The sequence below is a fragment of the Phlebotomus argentipes genome, unplaced genomic scaffold (assembly GCF_947086385.1).
Source record: "Phlebotomus argentipes unplaced genomic scaffold, Phlebotomus argentipes genome assembly contig_15, whole genome shotgun sequence".
In the NCBI taxonomy this organism is placed as follows: Eukaryota; Metazoa; Arthropoda; class Insecta; order Diptera; family Psychodidae; genus Phlebotomus; species Phlebotomus argentipes.
In genome coordinates, this window is record NW_026776181.1 from 3,869,179 (window position 1) to 3,884,283 (window position 15,105).

General features: G+C 48.4%; 2 protein-coding genes across 2 annotated transcripts; both read left to right on the top strand.

The window, feature by feature from the left end:
- The first annotated feature begins 110 nt into the window (after positions 1 to 110).
- LOC132262743 (protein brunelleschi) lies at positions 111 to 5,642 on the top strand. Its single transcript, XM_059762148.1, has 7 exons — positions 111 to 278; positions 347 to 1,124; positions 1,627 to 2,885; positions 3,243 to 4,262; positions 4,319 to 4,769; positions 4,836 to 5,043; positions 5,109 to 5,642. Exons 2-7 carry the CDS (start codon positions 386 to 388, stop codon positions 5,377 to 5,379), a joined length of 3,948 nt encoding a protein of 1,315 aa, XP_059618131.1. The 5' UTR covers positions 111 to 278; positions 347 to 385; the 3' UTR covers positions 5,380 to 5,642.
- Positions 5,643 to 5,801: 159 nt separating this feature from the next.
- On the top strand, positions 5,802 to 7,789 carry LOC132262024 (cyclin-T-like). The gene is made up of 5 exons (XM_059761139.1): positions 5,802 to 5,962; positions 6,094 to 6,211; positions 6,285 to 6,492; positions 6,553 to 6,598; positions 6,664 to 7,789. The coding sequence occupies exons 1-5, from the start codon at positions 5,823 to 5,825 to the stop codon at positions 7,652 to 7,654; spliced, it is 1,503 nt and encodes a 500-aa protein (XP_059617122.1). The 5' UTR covers positions 5,802 to 5,822; the 3' UTR covers positions 7,655 to 7,789.
- Positions 7,790 to 15,105: the final 7,316 nt, after the last annotated feature.

A 15,105-nucleotide genomic window follows, 5' to 3' on the forward strand; every position in this document is an offset into this window, starting at 1 on the left:
GGTAGGCGATTGGCGGGAAATTCACATCGACTCGAGTAGCGACATCTGCGAGACTTGTTCGGAGCGCGAGAATTCCCACAAGAGCGCTGCGATCGCTCTGATTGGAGGGGAAGTGAGGTTATGTTTTTCTCTGACGTCTTGTTTTTTATCATCCCGTGGAAAAAGTGTTTTCGGGGCGATTTTTCAGGTGAAAATATTGCATAAGTGTTCCCTCGCGATGATTCCCTTCGAGTGGCGTGAGTGAAGTGTGCGTGCGTGCGGCTACAGTGGCGTGGAAGGTGACAATTTGCGTGGCCACAGAGAAAGGGGGACACTGTGTCACTTCCTTCTTCTCGTTCTCCCGCAGGCCAGTCAGCAACGTCCGGCGGGCGTCCACGAGTGACCTATGAGATCTTCCGTGAGCTACATGCTGTCGCAGGGGTCTGGTGAGCCGATCATGTCGCATCCGGACTACGAGCAGAACGCCCACCATCACGGGGCGCTGCTGGTGCTCGTGCGTGGCATCGGGCCCGCCAAGCCGCGCTCCCTCCAGAAGGTCTTCGAGCGCATACAGCGCGTGCAGACAATGCGCATCCCGGACTCGGCCGGGCTCCCGCGAGACATCTGGGTGCGCTACATTCGCGACCATCCCGTGGAGAACAACGACTGGGGCGACTTCCAGACGCACCGTCGCCTCCTCGGGCTCGTCACCGTGGGCAAGTTCGACACGCAGACGGAGCTGAACGAGCTCTGTCGCATTCACGAGTCGCTCAAGGTCAAGTACACGTCCACGCTGTACGACTCGCGGTGCCTCCTGTTCGGCCCCACGGTGGCGCCGCCGGCCGAAGTGATTCCGGAGGGCGACGGCGAGCCGGTGGACGACGAGGTGAGCGCCAACGGCAAGGCCAGCGGGAGTCCCATGACGAGCAAGAAGCTGCAGGATCTGTTCACGCCGCCGCCCAACTTCAAGAGCCGCGCCTTCTTCTACCCGGAGAACGACGTGTGCGCCAACCTGGAGTCCGCCATGGCGGAGTTCATCTCGGCGCTGTTCTGGGTGCTGGAGTCGAAGCGGCTGGAGCGCTCGCGGGAGAAGATCGACAAGGTGGCTCTGCTGCTGGCGCCCTTCGAGAAGCGAGACTTCGTGGGTGAGTGCAGGAATTCGGTCGGTGATCCGTGATGCGCATCACGCTCGTGTCACGCTCCACTGCTGCCGCTCGTCCGTAATCCGCATGGAAAATGATCAGGGTGAAATTCATTCATGATCTGCACACGAAGGCAGACACAACAATCGCGGGAAGTGCGCCCAATTATCGATGGTCGTGTCGATTTCTTTCCCTCCTAAGATTGATGGGTATTTTAATGAGAGGCGGGGGGCGGGGGGATCATGAATGCTCCCTTTGATGCCGAGAATTCCCTCTGTTTGCTTTGCTTGGAAATTTATTCAGAAAATCGTATACTTTATTGCACAGTTGAATGATTGATGTCACGAACAGTGACTGTACTATTCCACATGTTATGTTGTAAGACCGCTTTCGGTCGGAAAAAGGTCTTTTTCTCATGTTGGAGGGCATTGAATCTGAAGGACAGCCGAGGGGAGTTGCCTGACCACTAATATCTTGCTTCTTTCTCTCTCTCTGTGCTTCGCAGGCCTCGATCTCGAGTCGCGGAACAATCGGAAGCGCTGCATGGGGCGCGTGACGAAGAATCTGGCCGACCTGACGCTCCAGGCGGGCTTGGTGGCGGAATCCCTAACGCTGTTTCACGCCGCCAGCGAGACTCTGCGTGCCATAAGTGATTCACTGTGGCTCGGGGCGGCCAATGAGGGCTTGTGCGCCGCGTCGGCGATTCTGCTGTATCCCCACATGCGCCAGCCGCAGCCACTCCAACGAAATGCTAGTCTGCAGGAGGCCGGATCGCCACAGCGTCGCGTGGCGTCCAAGTCGTCGTCGGCGGCCAAGAAGGCGGCCGGTATTGTGCAATCGAACGCGGAGGCGGACAGTGGAGTGGTGAAGTCCACCTGCTCCTCACTGTCGTCCTCCTCGTCAGAGTCATCCACGTCATCCCTGACGTCCAGCATCTCACCGGGCGTGACCACGGGCAGCTCGTCGAGTGTGTCGAGCATTGTGGCGCCGCCTGGGTCCATGGAGGATTCCCCGGTGGCCCCCTTTCCGCCCAACATCCTCTCGCCCGAGGACATCACCGCCAGGTATCGGGATGCAATCATCAACTACAGCAAGTATCGCCACGCGGGCATCATTGAGACGGAGGCGGCGCTGAAAGCGGCCCGGATTTGCATTGAGCAGGGCCAGAATCTCGATGTCTCCATGTTCCTGCAGAATGTGCTGTATATAAATCTGAACATGAGCGAGCAGGAGCGCGTGCAGCGCTTCGAGACGCTCACGGGATTGTACGAGAAGATTGGCTATCACAGGAAGGCGTCCTTCTGCCAGCGCCTGGCCGCCTGGCGTCACGTGGCTGCAAGCAATGCCAATCCGGACTTTGCAGCCAGCTACAGACTCATGCTGGACAGCTTTCCGGGACACAAGATGTCTCTGGATCCGCTGGAAATGCTCAGTCAGGACTCCGGATGGAAGTGTCTGCAGGTGGATCTGCTGCAGCAACTCGTGATGGCGGCCAAGAAGATGGACAATGCAGCTGTGGCTGTTCGTCATCTCACGTACATGATTCAGACAATGTGGCCCAGCTTGAGTCCTGCGGAGCAAAACGAAGTGGCCACGCATCTGCAGAATCTGGCGGCGCAGTGCGAAGGAGCGCCAGTTCCGCTGGTGCTGGACTCTGGCAGAGTCTTGCCACCAGCCAATCTCACGGATCTGCCCTTCTGCTGCCAGTTGCAAGTGCGAGAACTCCCGCCGGCGCTCAGGCCGCACAAGATTGCCACGAATAAGGTGAGAAAATGTGGTTTATTCGATAGTTTCTAATTAGCATTTCATAACAATTCCATATTATGATTTTCAATGCTTTTCAATTCAATTCGAAGTACTGAAAAATTGAGTGTTTACTGCTCAAGAGTCCACAATGTTCAGTTCTTATTGACTGAATGGAAATTGCAAGAAGGTTGCATTAAATGACTGGCATTGTGTAATGCATGAGCCTTTGAAAATGGTCACGTTTCGATGCCACGAACCGGAGGAGATGCGCTTCAGAATGTCTCACAATCTGTGCTAAAAGTTTCATTATCTCGTCGATGTGGAAAGTTTTATTGAGTTTGTGTTTAATGGCTTTCTCTCGATGGTGTCTTTCAGGTGGATTCTGGCCCATTTCTCTTCACGCCCATTCACTTCACCTCAGCCACTGGGGGTGGTCAGCACAGGGGCAGCGCAGGCGGCGGATCTGGTGGGTCTGGGAGTGCATCCGCTCAGCCAGTTCAGTGGGTGCAGCACGATGTGGGCGAGGTGGCGCTGAAGCTGAAGAATCCTCTGCCCGGTGAGCTTCACGTGTGCGATATGCGTCTCCTCAGCACGGGAGTTGTGCTGGAGTCACGTCCTCAGACCATCTCTCTCGTGGCCAGTCCAGTGGCCACATCTGTGACGCTCCAGGGGACGCCTCTGGAGGTGGGAACGCTGGAGATTCTGGGCTACAGCACTCACACGCTGGGCGTGAAGAGCAATTGTCGCTTGCGCGACATGCAACGGAGTCGACAGCACTTGCCGACGTCGGTGAATGTGGAAGTGATTCCGGCCCTGCCGACGCTCTCTGTGACCACATCGCTGGCGGAGAAGGGCATGACGCTGTACAATGGTGAGGAGGCGGAGATTATTGTGACGCTGACGAACACGGGATCTGTGCCGATTGAATTCCTCGAGGGTGCCATTCACTCTCAGCTCGATTTGGCCGCTCAGGCGAGGATTTTCCACTGGGTGACGCCCGAAGAGATGAATCAGGCTCTGCCCATTGCTCCTCAGGCCAGTGCCACATTTACGCTGCGCATCTTTGGCGATGCTGACTTTCTGGGTCCTGTGAATTTGTCTCTCTTGTCCGCCGGCGTGGGCTTGTCGCCGCCACAAGTGGTGCACGAGGGGCCACAGAGTCTCAGTGTGGGATCGACGAGTCTCATGACAGTCACGTCCGGACCCAGCAATCACAGTCGCGTGAGTTCACCCACGCACAGGCGCAACACGGAGCTCACATCGAGCTTCCGCAGCACACACTCAGGACATTCCTCCCTGGCCACCGTGAGTCTCAACACGGCGACCATGGGAACTGCCGCGAGACACATGGAGGCGCAACTGAGACTGAGATTCTCCGGCGGAGCTGGCTATCAGGTGAGTTTCTCTCGCATTTTCACGCGCCAAAATTTCACTGTCGATCGATCTTCCAGGAGGGATTCTGTCGTCAAGTGTCGGCTTCTCTGCCGTTGGAACTCCTTCCCAGTGCGCACATCACGAATTGGGATGTGCTGCCGGCGGAGACGCCGTCGCAGTTCTATCTGGTGCTGGACGTGGTGAATGTGACGGGCCAGGAAATGGCGTTGCAGTACACAGAGCAGAAGAACATTGTCATCGAGGCAAAGGAGAGCTGCCGGATTCCCGTGCCTGTGGAGCGGTGTCCGCTGGAGAAGATTCAGGGTGGGATGATCAGTGAATCGATCAGTGTGCTGAGTGGTCACGAGGCGGATCAGATTGAGAAGATCTGCTCGGGACACATTGCTGATCAGGTGAATCTGCGCTGGAGTTTGGTGGGGACAGAGACGAAAGGTCTGGCATCGCTCAAGGGCATCACTCTCTCACCGGTGATGCTGGATCTGGTCACTGTGGCTCCTCTGCAGTGGGGTGAGTGGCGTTTTCCCGGGAGGCGCGATGTCAGAGGATGATTTCTGATGGACTGTGTTATTGCAGAGATCACGATTGATCGGGAGAAGGTGAGCAGCACAGCTGAGATCTCCAAGATGACTGGCGAGTGTGTGACTCTGGGCGTGTCGATAATTAATCTGTCGCCACAACCACTTCATCGGCTCATTATCTCCATCCAGTTCTACCAGGACTATCAGAATGGGATGCACAACTATCGTCTCGAGACGCGCATCATTATGTCAGGAACCAATGAGTGAGTTTCCTTTTCCTCTCCACTGGAGAAATCATCTAACTTTGCTCTGTCGTGTGTGTGCGCAGAATACTCATACCCTTCCTGGGGCGCAGCGAGAGAGCCTCCCACGAATGCTCAGTGATATTTTTTACTCCGGGACGCTTCAAGGCGGACATTCAGTGCAGCGCCCAGAACTCCCACATGGTCTCTATCTCTAGCCACGCGGCCGAATCCACGTCCAGCGGCGGAGGCGCCTCTTCTGTGGTCACGGGCCCCACGTCCATGAGCGGACACAGACACGCGGACGCTCACATCTGGCGCTTCACGCCGCCCATTGAGGTCACAGTGGTGGAGTGAGGCGCCCCACTCACCCTTCCATCAATACTTGAAATGCTATGGTTATTTTTGTTATCTGGATTGAGAATGATGAATAAGGAAAGAGGTGGCAATGCAATTGAGACTGTTTTTCATTTGGCGCTGAAAGCGGAGCTTGCGGGAACCATCGAGAGAAGGCGCGCATTGTCAAAATGGGTTTGTATGGTTTGAAATTTTCACTGGCTAAAGCGAAATTTACTTCACTGGAAAATGTTCAAAAAACATCTTGTAAAATCCGCAACACAGGAGGAAAATGGGAATTTTAATCTTTTTCATCTTTCAACAATTCTGAAATAAACTGAAATTGAGTGAAATCATCGAACTTCACGACAAATTCCGCAAATCGAAAAGTTTTTGAATTTTGGCCGACATGGCGGCAACGTAATGATTCTAACCTGGAAATCGCAGTGATCAGTTGACAAAACATGGCTCCGCAATGGTACTTCACTGCGGAAGCTTTGGCGAATTCTCCGAGCCGGAAGTGTGGTATAGATGCAGATAAGGAGCGTCTCTATCGTCAGCAGACGACTTACTTCATCCAGGAGATGGGAAATTCCCTGAGAGTGTGAGTTCGCCTGAGCATGATCACGAAGGACGTTCGTGACAGTTCCGGAGGCTTTTCTTCCTCAAAAATACCCTTAAGCCTCTGCGTGATTCTCGGGATATGATTCCTTTCGTCTGCTTTTATTTATGCAGATCTGAGCTGTGCAGAAACACCGCCATTGTGTATATGCATCGCTTCTACGCCTTTCATTCCTTTACACTCTTCAATCGGCACAGAATAGCCGCGGCGAGCCTCTTTCTTGCGGCAAAGGTGAGGCTTTTCTGAGCTATGGCGTCTTTTGGCAGTTGTCTGACTCCCCGGAATGTGCGTGGGTGTTTTGCAGGTGGAGGAGCAGCCGCGGAAGGTTGAACATGTCATTTGTGCAGCTCTCAGGTGTCTCAACGTGCCGCCCAATCGGTTCGGGGAGTTCTTCGCTGAGCAGGTGCGGGACATGCTGTACAACGAGCACATCCTTCTCCAGACACTCGGCTTTGATCTGCTCATTGATCATCCGCATTCGCACATCGTGAAGGCGTGTCAACTCGTGAGAGGTGAAACAGAATCAGGCACAGGAAGTGCGGCAATTTCATAGCAAAAACATTTTCTTACAGCGTGCAGAGATCTGACCAAGAATTCCTACTTCATAGCGTCCACCAGGTAAATTGCCATCCGGAAAGCCATACGGAATGGGAGGAAACTTATCCAGGGAACTTTATTTGCAGTCTGCATCTCACAACGATGTGTCTCCGGTACAGGCCGACGGTTGTGGCGTGCTTCTGCATCCATCTGGCTTGTCGCTGGTCCAATTGGGAGATTCCGCACTCGTCCAAGGGGCTGCTGTGGTATCAGCATGTGGACGAGTCAGTGACGGAGGAGTTGCTGGTGCAACTAACCGAGGAATTCCTGCTCATCTACGACAAGATCCCGTCGAATGGACTAAAGATGCACTGTTCCACTCAGGCAGTGGATCACAATCCAAGGCAGCCGGACAAGGATCGACCCCTGTTTCCGCACCATCAACAGAGGATGGAGCCTTTCCCGTCATCCTCAAAGTCCTGCTTTGGCGATGCCAGATGGACACATCCGAGCTCATACAACTCACGCGGATATCAGTGTGTTGAGAAGACACTGCAGAAGACTACCTGCACTCCTGGCGCTCCTGGCCAGCGTGAGAAGAAAGTGGCTACTGTGAAGCCCATGACGTCGTGCACAGCGATCAGCGGTGTGAAGCGCTCCTTTAACGAGATGACTCGCCAGGAGAGGGACACTGGCACCCGGGAGGCGAAGATGCAGCGCTCTGAGATGGAGAACGACGCACGAGCATCAATGAATTTTCTGAATCTGGGCGAGAAATCCACTGCGATTCCGCCTTCGCTGGCTAACAGCATCGAGACGAATCCTTATCTGGTGAGTTGTCTGCTCAAGGAGAGTCTCAGCGAGAGCAGTTGCGAGACTCAACAGCCGGCGATTGTTGTGAATTCTAAGCCTGGGACGGCCCAGGAGGTCGTCACAGGTCCGGTGCAGCACAAGAGCAAGGCGGAGAAGAAGAAGAAAAAGGACAAGCGCAAGCACAAGGAGAAGAAAAAGAACAAGAGCAAGGATCGCGAGGAGAGGAAGAAGCACAAGAAGGAGAAGAAGGAGCGGAAGAGAGGCGCAGACTTTGGAGTGAAGCTTAAGATCCCAATAGACAGACTCCGGATGGATCGACTGTGATTGAAGATCAAGTGATTTTTCTTTGCCTTTATTCCTCATCTGGAATACTTTGGAATTGACTACCAAATAATTCTCTTACATAATATTGTATGTAAGAATTCTGTTTAATTTTCCACACAATTGTGCCTGAAATAAACTCCCCTTTAGTGGATTTCTTCATAGCCAGCCGCGCAGTTTCCCTAACTGTTTGCTGACGAATAGTGGTGCGCCGTGTGGCAACCCGATGCCGCGACGGCCGGGAACGTGTGCCGCGTGTGGCAACCCCACGGCTTCCGGCAGCCATTGCACTTTGGCCAGTAAGAGCAAAACGCGCGTAGAGTGAACATCGGCAGCGCAACGTTTGGGTGAAAAAAACGCACTTTTTCGATGGGTAAAAGTTGATGAGATTTGTGAAAAAAATAACCACACGAGAGTGATCAAGAGTGTGCAGTGGAGTGATTCTCATGCGATTCTGTGGTAAATATCACGTAGATTTCTCTGTGGCTCTCGAGGCCCTCCAGAGTGGCGTACATTGACACCTTTTTCCTCGCGATGCCTCAAGCGCGTGCCCTCCCGGAATTTTCCCAGCACACCCCGCAACGCTCCCGGCCATTTGGTGGGGCCCACCGAGGGTGGCTCTGCCCAATTTTCCACCCGTGCACCAGCGTGAGCCCCCCGAAAAGTCGGCGGAGAGCAATTTTCACGCACACAGTCCGCTTTTCTCCCTCAATATTGCCCGAGCAAATACACTCTCGCAGCAGCAACACACGCCCAAAAGATGGATTATGTGAGGCTCTGTGAAAAAATGATGGTGAAAAAACATTTTCCACGACTCTCTTTCCACTCATCCGCGGAAAAACAAGGCCAGATTGAGACTCACGATAGATTCTGGGTTTAAGGCTGCTGGAAGTGGGATTTAACTGGAGATTTTCTAGCCAACTTGTCAGGACAAGATTAAGGCGAGAGCTTTTTCCCCCCTCAATTTTCACATCATATGTTGGTTTTCTATTTGAGAAGCTGACGAATTCTGTGCGATTACAGCAAAAATTCCACTCTTACATAATTCCCTGCACCGAAAATGTGTGTTTTCCTCTTGCCAAAGACAAGAGTTTGAGAGTTGTCAGCGCATTTCGATTGGGCTGCGTTGGCAAGACTTCCTAGACCTCTTAAACCTGGCCTTTCGGGATGGATTTTGTGGCACGTGTAGAGTCTGTTTGGTTTGCTGAATAAGTTCCATGGCCTGGAATCAGAAAGAGAAATAGATTCTTGAAATAATGCTAGAGTCTAATCGATTTCGTATTTGCACAGGTGAATGTTTTTGGGGGAAAAGGTCGGAATTTTCTCACTGGGTTTTTAGGTTTTTTTTTTATCCGTTCCAATTGTCACTTTGTGGATCACTTTGAGGCATACTTTTCACGATTCTTTCTTTTTGTATCTTTCGCTCCTATTCTTCTTTCTCTCGTCTCTTTTGCAGTTCTCCACCGTGGAAAGTCTACAGGAAGTTCTGTCATCGGGAGCCAACAAGAGATGAAGTAAGCTTCGGCGGTGGATCGCAGAGGTATAAACCCTCGAAAAAAAAGAGTTCTCTTGAGCAAACTGTAAAGTGATCAAGTGGCGGTGTTTGCGATTTTGTGAAAGTTAAGGGTGTCGCGAAGAGTGTAAATTTCGTTCCGCAGCCCCGAAATTGTGTTTGACGGTCAAGAAGTGAGTTTCTTGCATGCATTCGTGAAAGTTTCTTTTTTCGCTGGAAAATGCTGAAAGGGCACAAATGGTGTGAAGAGTAAAGGAGGGTGAGAGAGAGAGAGAGAGAGAAATTTCGGGGGTGTGCAGAGAAGAAGAGTGTGCGGAAGGCAGAAGACGGGATGGAAAGTGGGTGAAGAGAGAATGTTGGGCTACGCCTAAAGGAAGAAGGAAGGCAAAAAAAAAAACGGTGAACGGTGAGGAAAATACGCAGTGTAAAGTATTTGTGGCGCGCGCGGGGAAGAAGGAGAGAAGAGAGTGTCTCCGGAAGTTCCTCAAGCTGAAGGACTTCCTGGTGGTGTATTGTTTAGTTCGGTACTCCTTGTGCTCCACCCACATCCGAGCGGGCCCCAAAACGCGCTTTGGGCGCTAAGGAAAAGAGAAGAGGAGGAAAAGAGCCCCCGAGAAAGAGAGAGAAATTGACATGTTAGCTCGCAAGACGTAGAAATGGATGGGAAAATGTATATGAAATCGTGGAAAGAGTGTCCAAATCATTGGAAAAGTGGACTCAATGTGGGGCCGGTGGTGCTCTAGTTGATCCACTCCTCGAATTGGGCAGTGTTCGCGGCGAAGAGTAATCAATAGAGGCCACAAAGAGCATCTCTCCGGTTTTTTTTCGAGTGATTCTGTGAGTGACGAGAGGATCGGTGGAGAGTTGAGAGAGAGAGAGAGGGATAAAGTGGAGGAAGGGAAAAATTGTGTGTGAAGATTTTCTCCACCCTCTCGAAACAGTGTGTCGGAAAAATTGATCTGAAGAGAGAGCGAAGCGCGATTGAAAATCCTTTAAAAAATAAAGAAATAAAAGAGAAGAAGTGAAGTTTCGCCCAAATTTTGTTTTTCCACTATAATCTAATACAATTTGTGTTTATTTCATCCCTCATTTTCGTTCTCTCTCTTCCCGGCCGTCAGGAGAAGAAAGTTGGCTAAGGAAATAGTGCTTAAGAAGTGTTGAAGTGTCGATCCGAAGTGAAATCTCCACCTCAACTGGCTTTTGGAATAAACAACCCCGGAAGACACGGTCTTTCAAGAGGATATTTCGCCGTTGAGCACTAGTGTTTTTGTTCGAGAAAATCAACCATAATCAAAGGGGGGTTGAAAATCGACAAAACACAGTGTTGTGTTCAGGAGGACGCCCCTGAAACGCCTCCATGAAGAATCCGAGGCAAAATGGTACGCGAGACTCGACACCTTTGGGTTGGAAATTTGCCCGAAACAGTACGCGAGGATCGAATTCGGGAGCATTTTAAAAGGTGAGTCTATAATTTTCCTCCTATATTTCCTATCTTGACTGATGAAATGCGTTGAATTTGCTGCGGTGCGTCATGGAAAGTTGGGAAATTCTATGCCGATGAACTGGGATTTCGTCCTTTTCCGTTTAGTCGTAGTTTTGCAAGTGACATGCGTTGAATTTTGGGAGTACAGATGAAAATTGGTTTTTGTATTTTGGAAACTGGAGTGTTATTTGAATATGATTTTCTTGGTATACGAATAAATAGTTGTATTTCTGTATTTATTTTAATACTTTTTCCATTCTTATAAAATCCTCCATTTATGAATAAACTCTTGCGGAACAACTTTGCAAAGGCTTGAAACAATTATGTAATCAAAGGTATTCCTTGACTATGAACAGAAACTACAGCGCAATTTGTGTTAAGCGTTTAGTACGTTGAAATATCCGCAAGTTCATTTCAATATCGACACTTATCGACACGAATTGTGAGCAATTTCTTTTTGTCAAACTCATTTTAGGGGGGAAATTGTTAAAATCGATTGTTTGAGGACTAATTAGTACGTATCAGTTCTATTTTTACCCAGAAATTGTATTAAAAAAGGAAATATCACGATAATCGTATCGATAAGTGTCGATGCTGAGAAGAATTTATCGACAATTCAATGTATAGTGAGATAAGCCCATTAGAGTCTAAGAATGCACAATATTTTCTTAAAAATTGAAATTTCTAGTTGGTTCTCAATAGACCTCTTACTATAGAAAGAAAAGTTAGGTTTAAGTGAAATATTTCCTCATACATTTTGAGTTTTAATGGAAAATTGAGACACTATTGAAAAACTATCATTTAAAATAAAAAGGTAAGAAGTCCTAAAACTACCTCAAACTGACTATTCCAATGAAATCTTGTCTCAACCAGTGTGACAAGTTGGAAGAGATTCAGGTTTTATCAAACTTATAACACGCAAACGTGCCTTCTCACTGTCATATAATTTCTCCAAGTTGCTTCTCAACTGTGCACGTCTTTGAGGGTTTTTGGTGAGTTTCATAAAAATGCTTTATTTCCTGTTTGACTGTCTTAAGAAGAAATGTTTCGGTTATTTATGAGTCCTTTTCGGTTTTGGTCTCTCATCGAAGCGCAGGAGAGGAGGAAAAAAAAAGCATTCTGACTACGTGCATTTTTGTTGAGAAAAATACCATCACGCAGTCGTCGTTTTTTGAAATAATACCTTTTAGTCTTTAGCCATAAATCTGTGAATGGCATGCCGAATATTGCTATAAATGGAAATTTTCTATTAGCCATCCTATTTATGTGCGGCAAATTTTTCATCAACTTCGTGTGTGCTATTCAACTTTGCCATTTAAGACGAGAAAAAGAAAGAATGGGCAATTGAATAGTTGGTACTTCAGTGGCAACGAGAGATTCCATGTCGGGTATTGCCCACCATTTTCACGAGTTTTATGGATTTTTCCCTCTGTTTTTGAGGCTTCCACGGGACGAAGGACGGGGTAAATTGGGTGGACTTTGCAGAGGATGTTTCAGTGGAGAGACATGGCTTGTAATTTGGTGAACATGGAGAGGATTACACATCGTTTCTCTCTCTCTCTCTCTCTTTTCACCTTTTCCTGTCCAATTTCGTGTGCGTTCCTTGTCGCAACAGGGCTCAAAGTGAACCCCTTAGAGATATATGGATGTTTTATAGAGAAACATAATTTTTGTAACTAACAACAAGTCTTTTCGCCCTGGCTTTTTGTGTACACAATTTTCGGGTAAGGAGCGAATTTTTGTACGAGGGAATTGATTGAATATAATATGTTGGTGTGCAGAGAGAGAGAGAGAAAGAGAGAAAAAAGGAGTAATATATCGCCTTTTTGGTTGGTTTTTTTTTTTGAGGAGGGGAGAGAAGGAAATATAATATAACGTCGTTGAAATATGTACGTACGTAAGTTTGAGAAAAGGTAGAGAGGAATATAATATAAATAATGGGAAGAAGAAATAGAGGAAAAAAAGACGTATAAAAAGGTATTTCCTTCATGTCGAAAGCAAAGAGAAGAGAAAAATACTCGCATGGGTGGGAGTGAGACGGTGCGAAGGCGAAAGAGTGGCTGTGTGAGGACGATGGAAGAAACTAACGCAATAAATTGCAATCAACGTTTTCACAACGGCCATTACAGCAACTATATTTATTTAGACTCGTATGTATACATATGAGCATATGTATAGTGTGAGCCATGGAGAGATATAAAATGGGCAAATGTGTACAATTCCACCGTGTACATATGGCAAGAGAGAAGGCACACGGGCTGTACATAATGAATATGTGGAAAGACTTGAGTTGAAAGAGTCTCTCAGCGGGAACTTGCAAGGAGGCAAGAGAGAGAAAGAGAGCGAGAGGGGGGAAAAGCGGTGTGCAGACGAGGTTGAAAATATCGAAAAATTGTCCATTTGGCCGCTTTTGCGTGGCAAAAATGCTGGAAAAGCAATGTAGAAAGGTGAAAATGATGCAAAACCATTGATATTTGCTGCAAGAATCAGTCACAAAAGTGACAACGATTGAGCAGTTTTGCTGCGAAGGGATCGACGTGCTGGAGGATTGCTGAGTGAAAAGACAAATATTTTAAGAGAAAAAGGCAAAGAAAACGATGTGAAATGTACAGAAGAGTGAAGAGGCTGTGAAGAGGAAAAAAAAACGTCAGAGACAGAAAATGTTGGGAACTTGAGCGAGTTGCTGCTTGAAACCCATCAAGTCGATGTTTTCGGCGTGGCCAGCGCTTTGCGATATACGTGGTGATTCTCTGTGAGAAATATAATACAGGCTGGCGAGTGCGAGGGAGACGGCATGTGAGATTAAGTGTGCGGCAGAGTGAGTCAGGGCTGAGCGTATAGTCAGAGCGATAGGTGTATATAGGGAGAGTATTATGTAGAACAGAGACCGCTCTTCAGTACTTTTCCTATATAAAAACATACACAGGCAACGCGGTGGGGTTTCATCAAAGCCATCAGAGCTAAAATACACACAAACACAGACGCACATGCGAATGAACGGACTCAACGAACATGCGCTCATCTCTTCGCACAGCGCAAATCAGAGGGAGATGGATGGCAAAATGGTTGGCGAGTTATAATTATATGTATTTTATATTATAAATATAGAGAGGGACGTTGTATATATAATCCAGTATAAATTATTGTGTAGAAATGATATGTATATGCGCACATATAGTGGGATAGATGGTTGACTGAGCGGGGGAAAAAGAGAGTTTTTCGAGTGCGCGAGAGAGAGAGAGAGAGACAGTGTGACTAATGGCGTGAGCGTGCGAGTGGGATGCCAGACGGTGTTTAGGCGAGATGGCAGAGAAGACGAGATTTATACGGAATATAGAGAACGTATGAGGTGCGGATGAGTGAGGCGAGAGAGGGGGAGTTCGTGGAGAAGAAAAAACACGAATTGATTGCTGCTTTGTGCTATCGTATCGTGTCACACACGTCGAGAGAAGAGACGTCCGAGCAAAGAGACATATTCCAGAGAGAAATCCATAGGACAGGAATCCTCGTCGCTCCGTCTCGCTTCCACTGTGCTCTCGGGTATTGATGAGCAGCGGAGTTTGGAGAGTGGCGCGCAAGGGCGAGTGAGACGGCGCGTGAGTGTGGGAGAGAGACGAATGCAGCACACGGATACGAAATTTTCGAGTTTATATGAGAATTGAAGAGCGCGAGCGGGGACAAGGGGACCTTTTTCCTCTGCCTCACCATATCTGAGTGCACATATAGCGATGTAGGTATGTACATCTAGACATTTGATGCCTTATGTGAGATATAGGTATGTATATTTTATGATGGCAGCAGCAGCTTCAGAAGCAGCACACCCAACAGGAGCGACAAGCTGCGACTGCGGCACTCCGTGGAGGCCAAAGGCATTGGTTGGAGCGCGATGGGCAGATGTATTGAGTGGATTGTTCCATTTCGCTCGCACGTCATCCTATTTGAGATAGTGTCGGAATATGTACATTTATAGTACTCAATGCATTGTGACATTGTTGCCAATTTTATGTGAAAATTTTCGAAATATTTTTCCTGAAACATTTCCTGAAGTAGTTCAACTTGAGAGAGAGAGAGTCTCCGTGGAGTTCAATAAAATGATGAAATTTCAATTGAATTCCAGTCTTTGGGACGATGATCCGATACTGTCATTGGTGAAGATTTAATACTTGGCACAGAGATTCCAATGTTGCCGAATGAAATTTCCACAATATTTGAAATGAGTCCAAGTTTTTGGGAGATTTTATTAAAGGGTAGTATGATTTTCTAGATTGAGTTGAATCTAGATTGGTTCATTTGGAAATGCTTGGCGAGGGTTTTATTAAGAAAATATTGTTTTTATTCCATTTATGGGGATATAAAGAGAAAAAGCAAGGATTTCTGTTTACCAAGCCATTACACGGTGAAAAGGAAAAGGGACTGATAACAAATGTGAGGAGCTGTAAATGAGGACTGATTTGTATG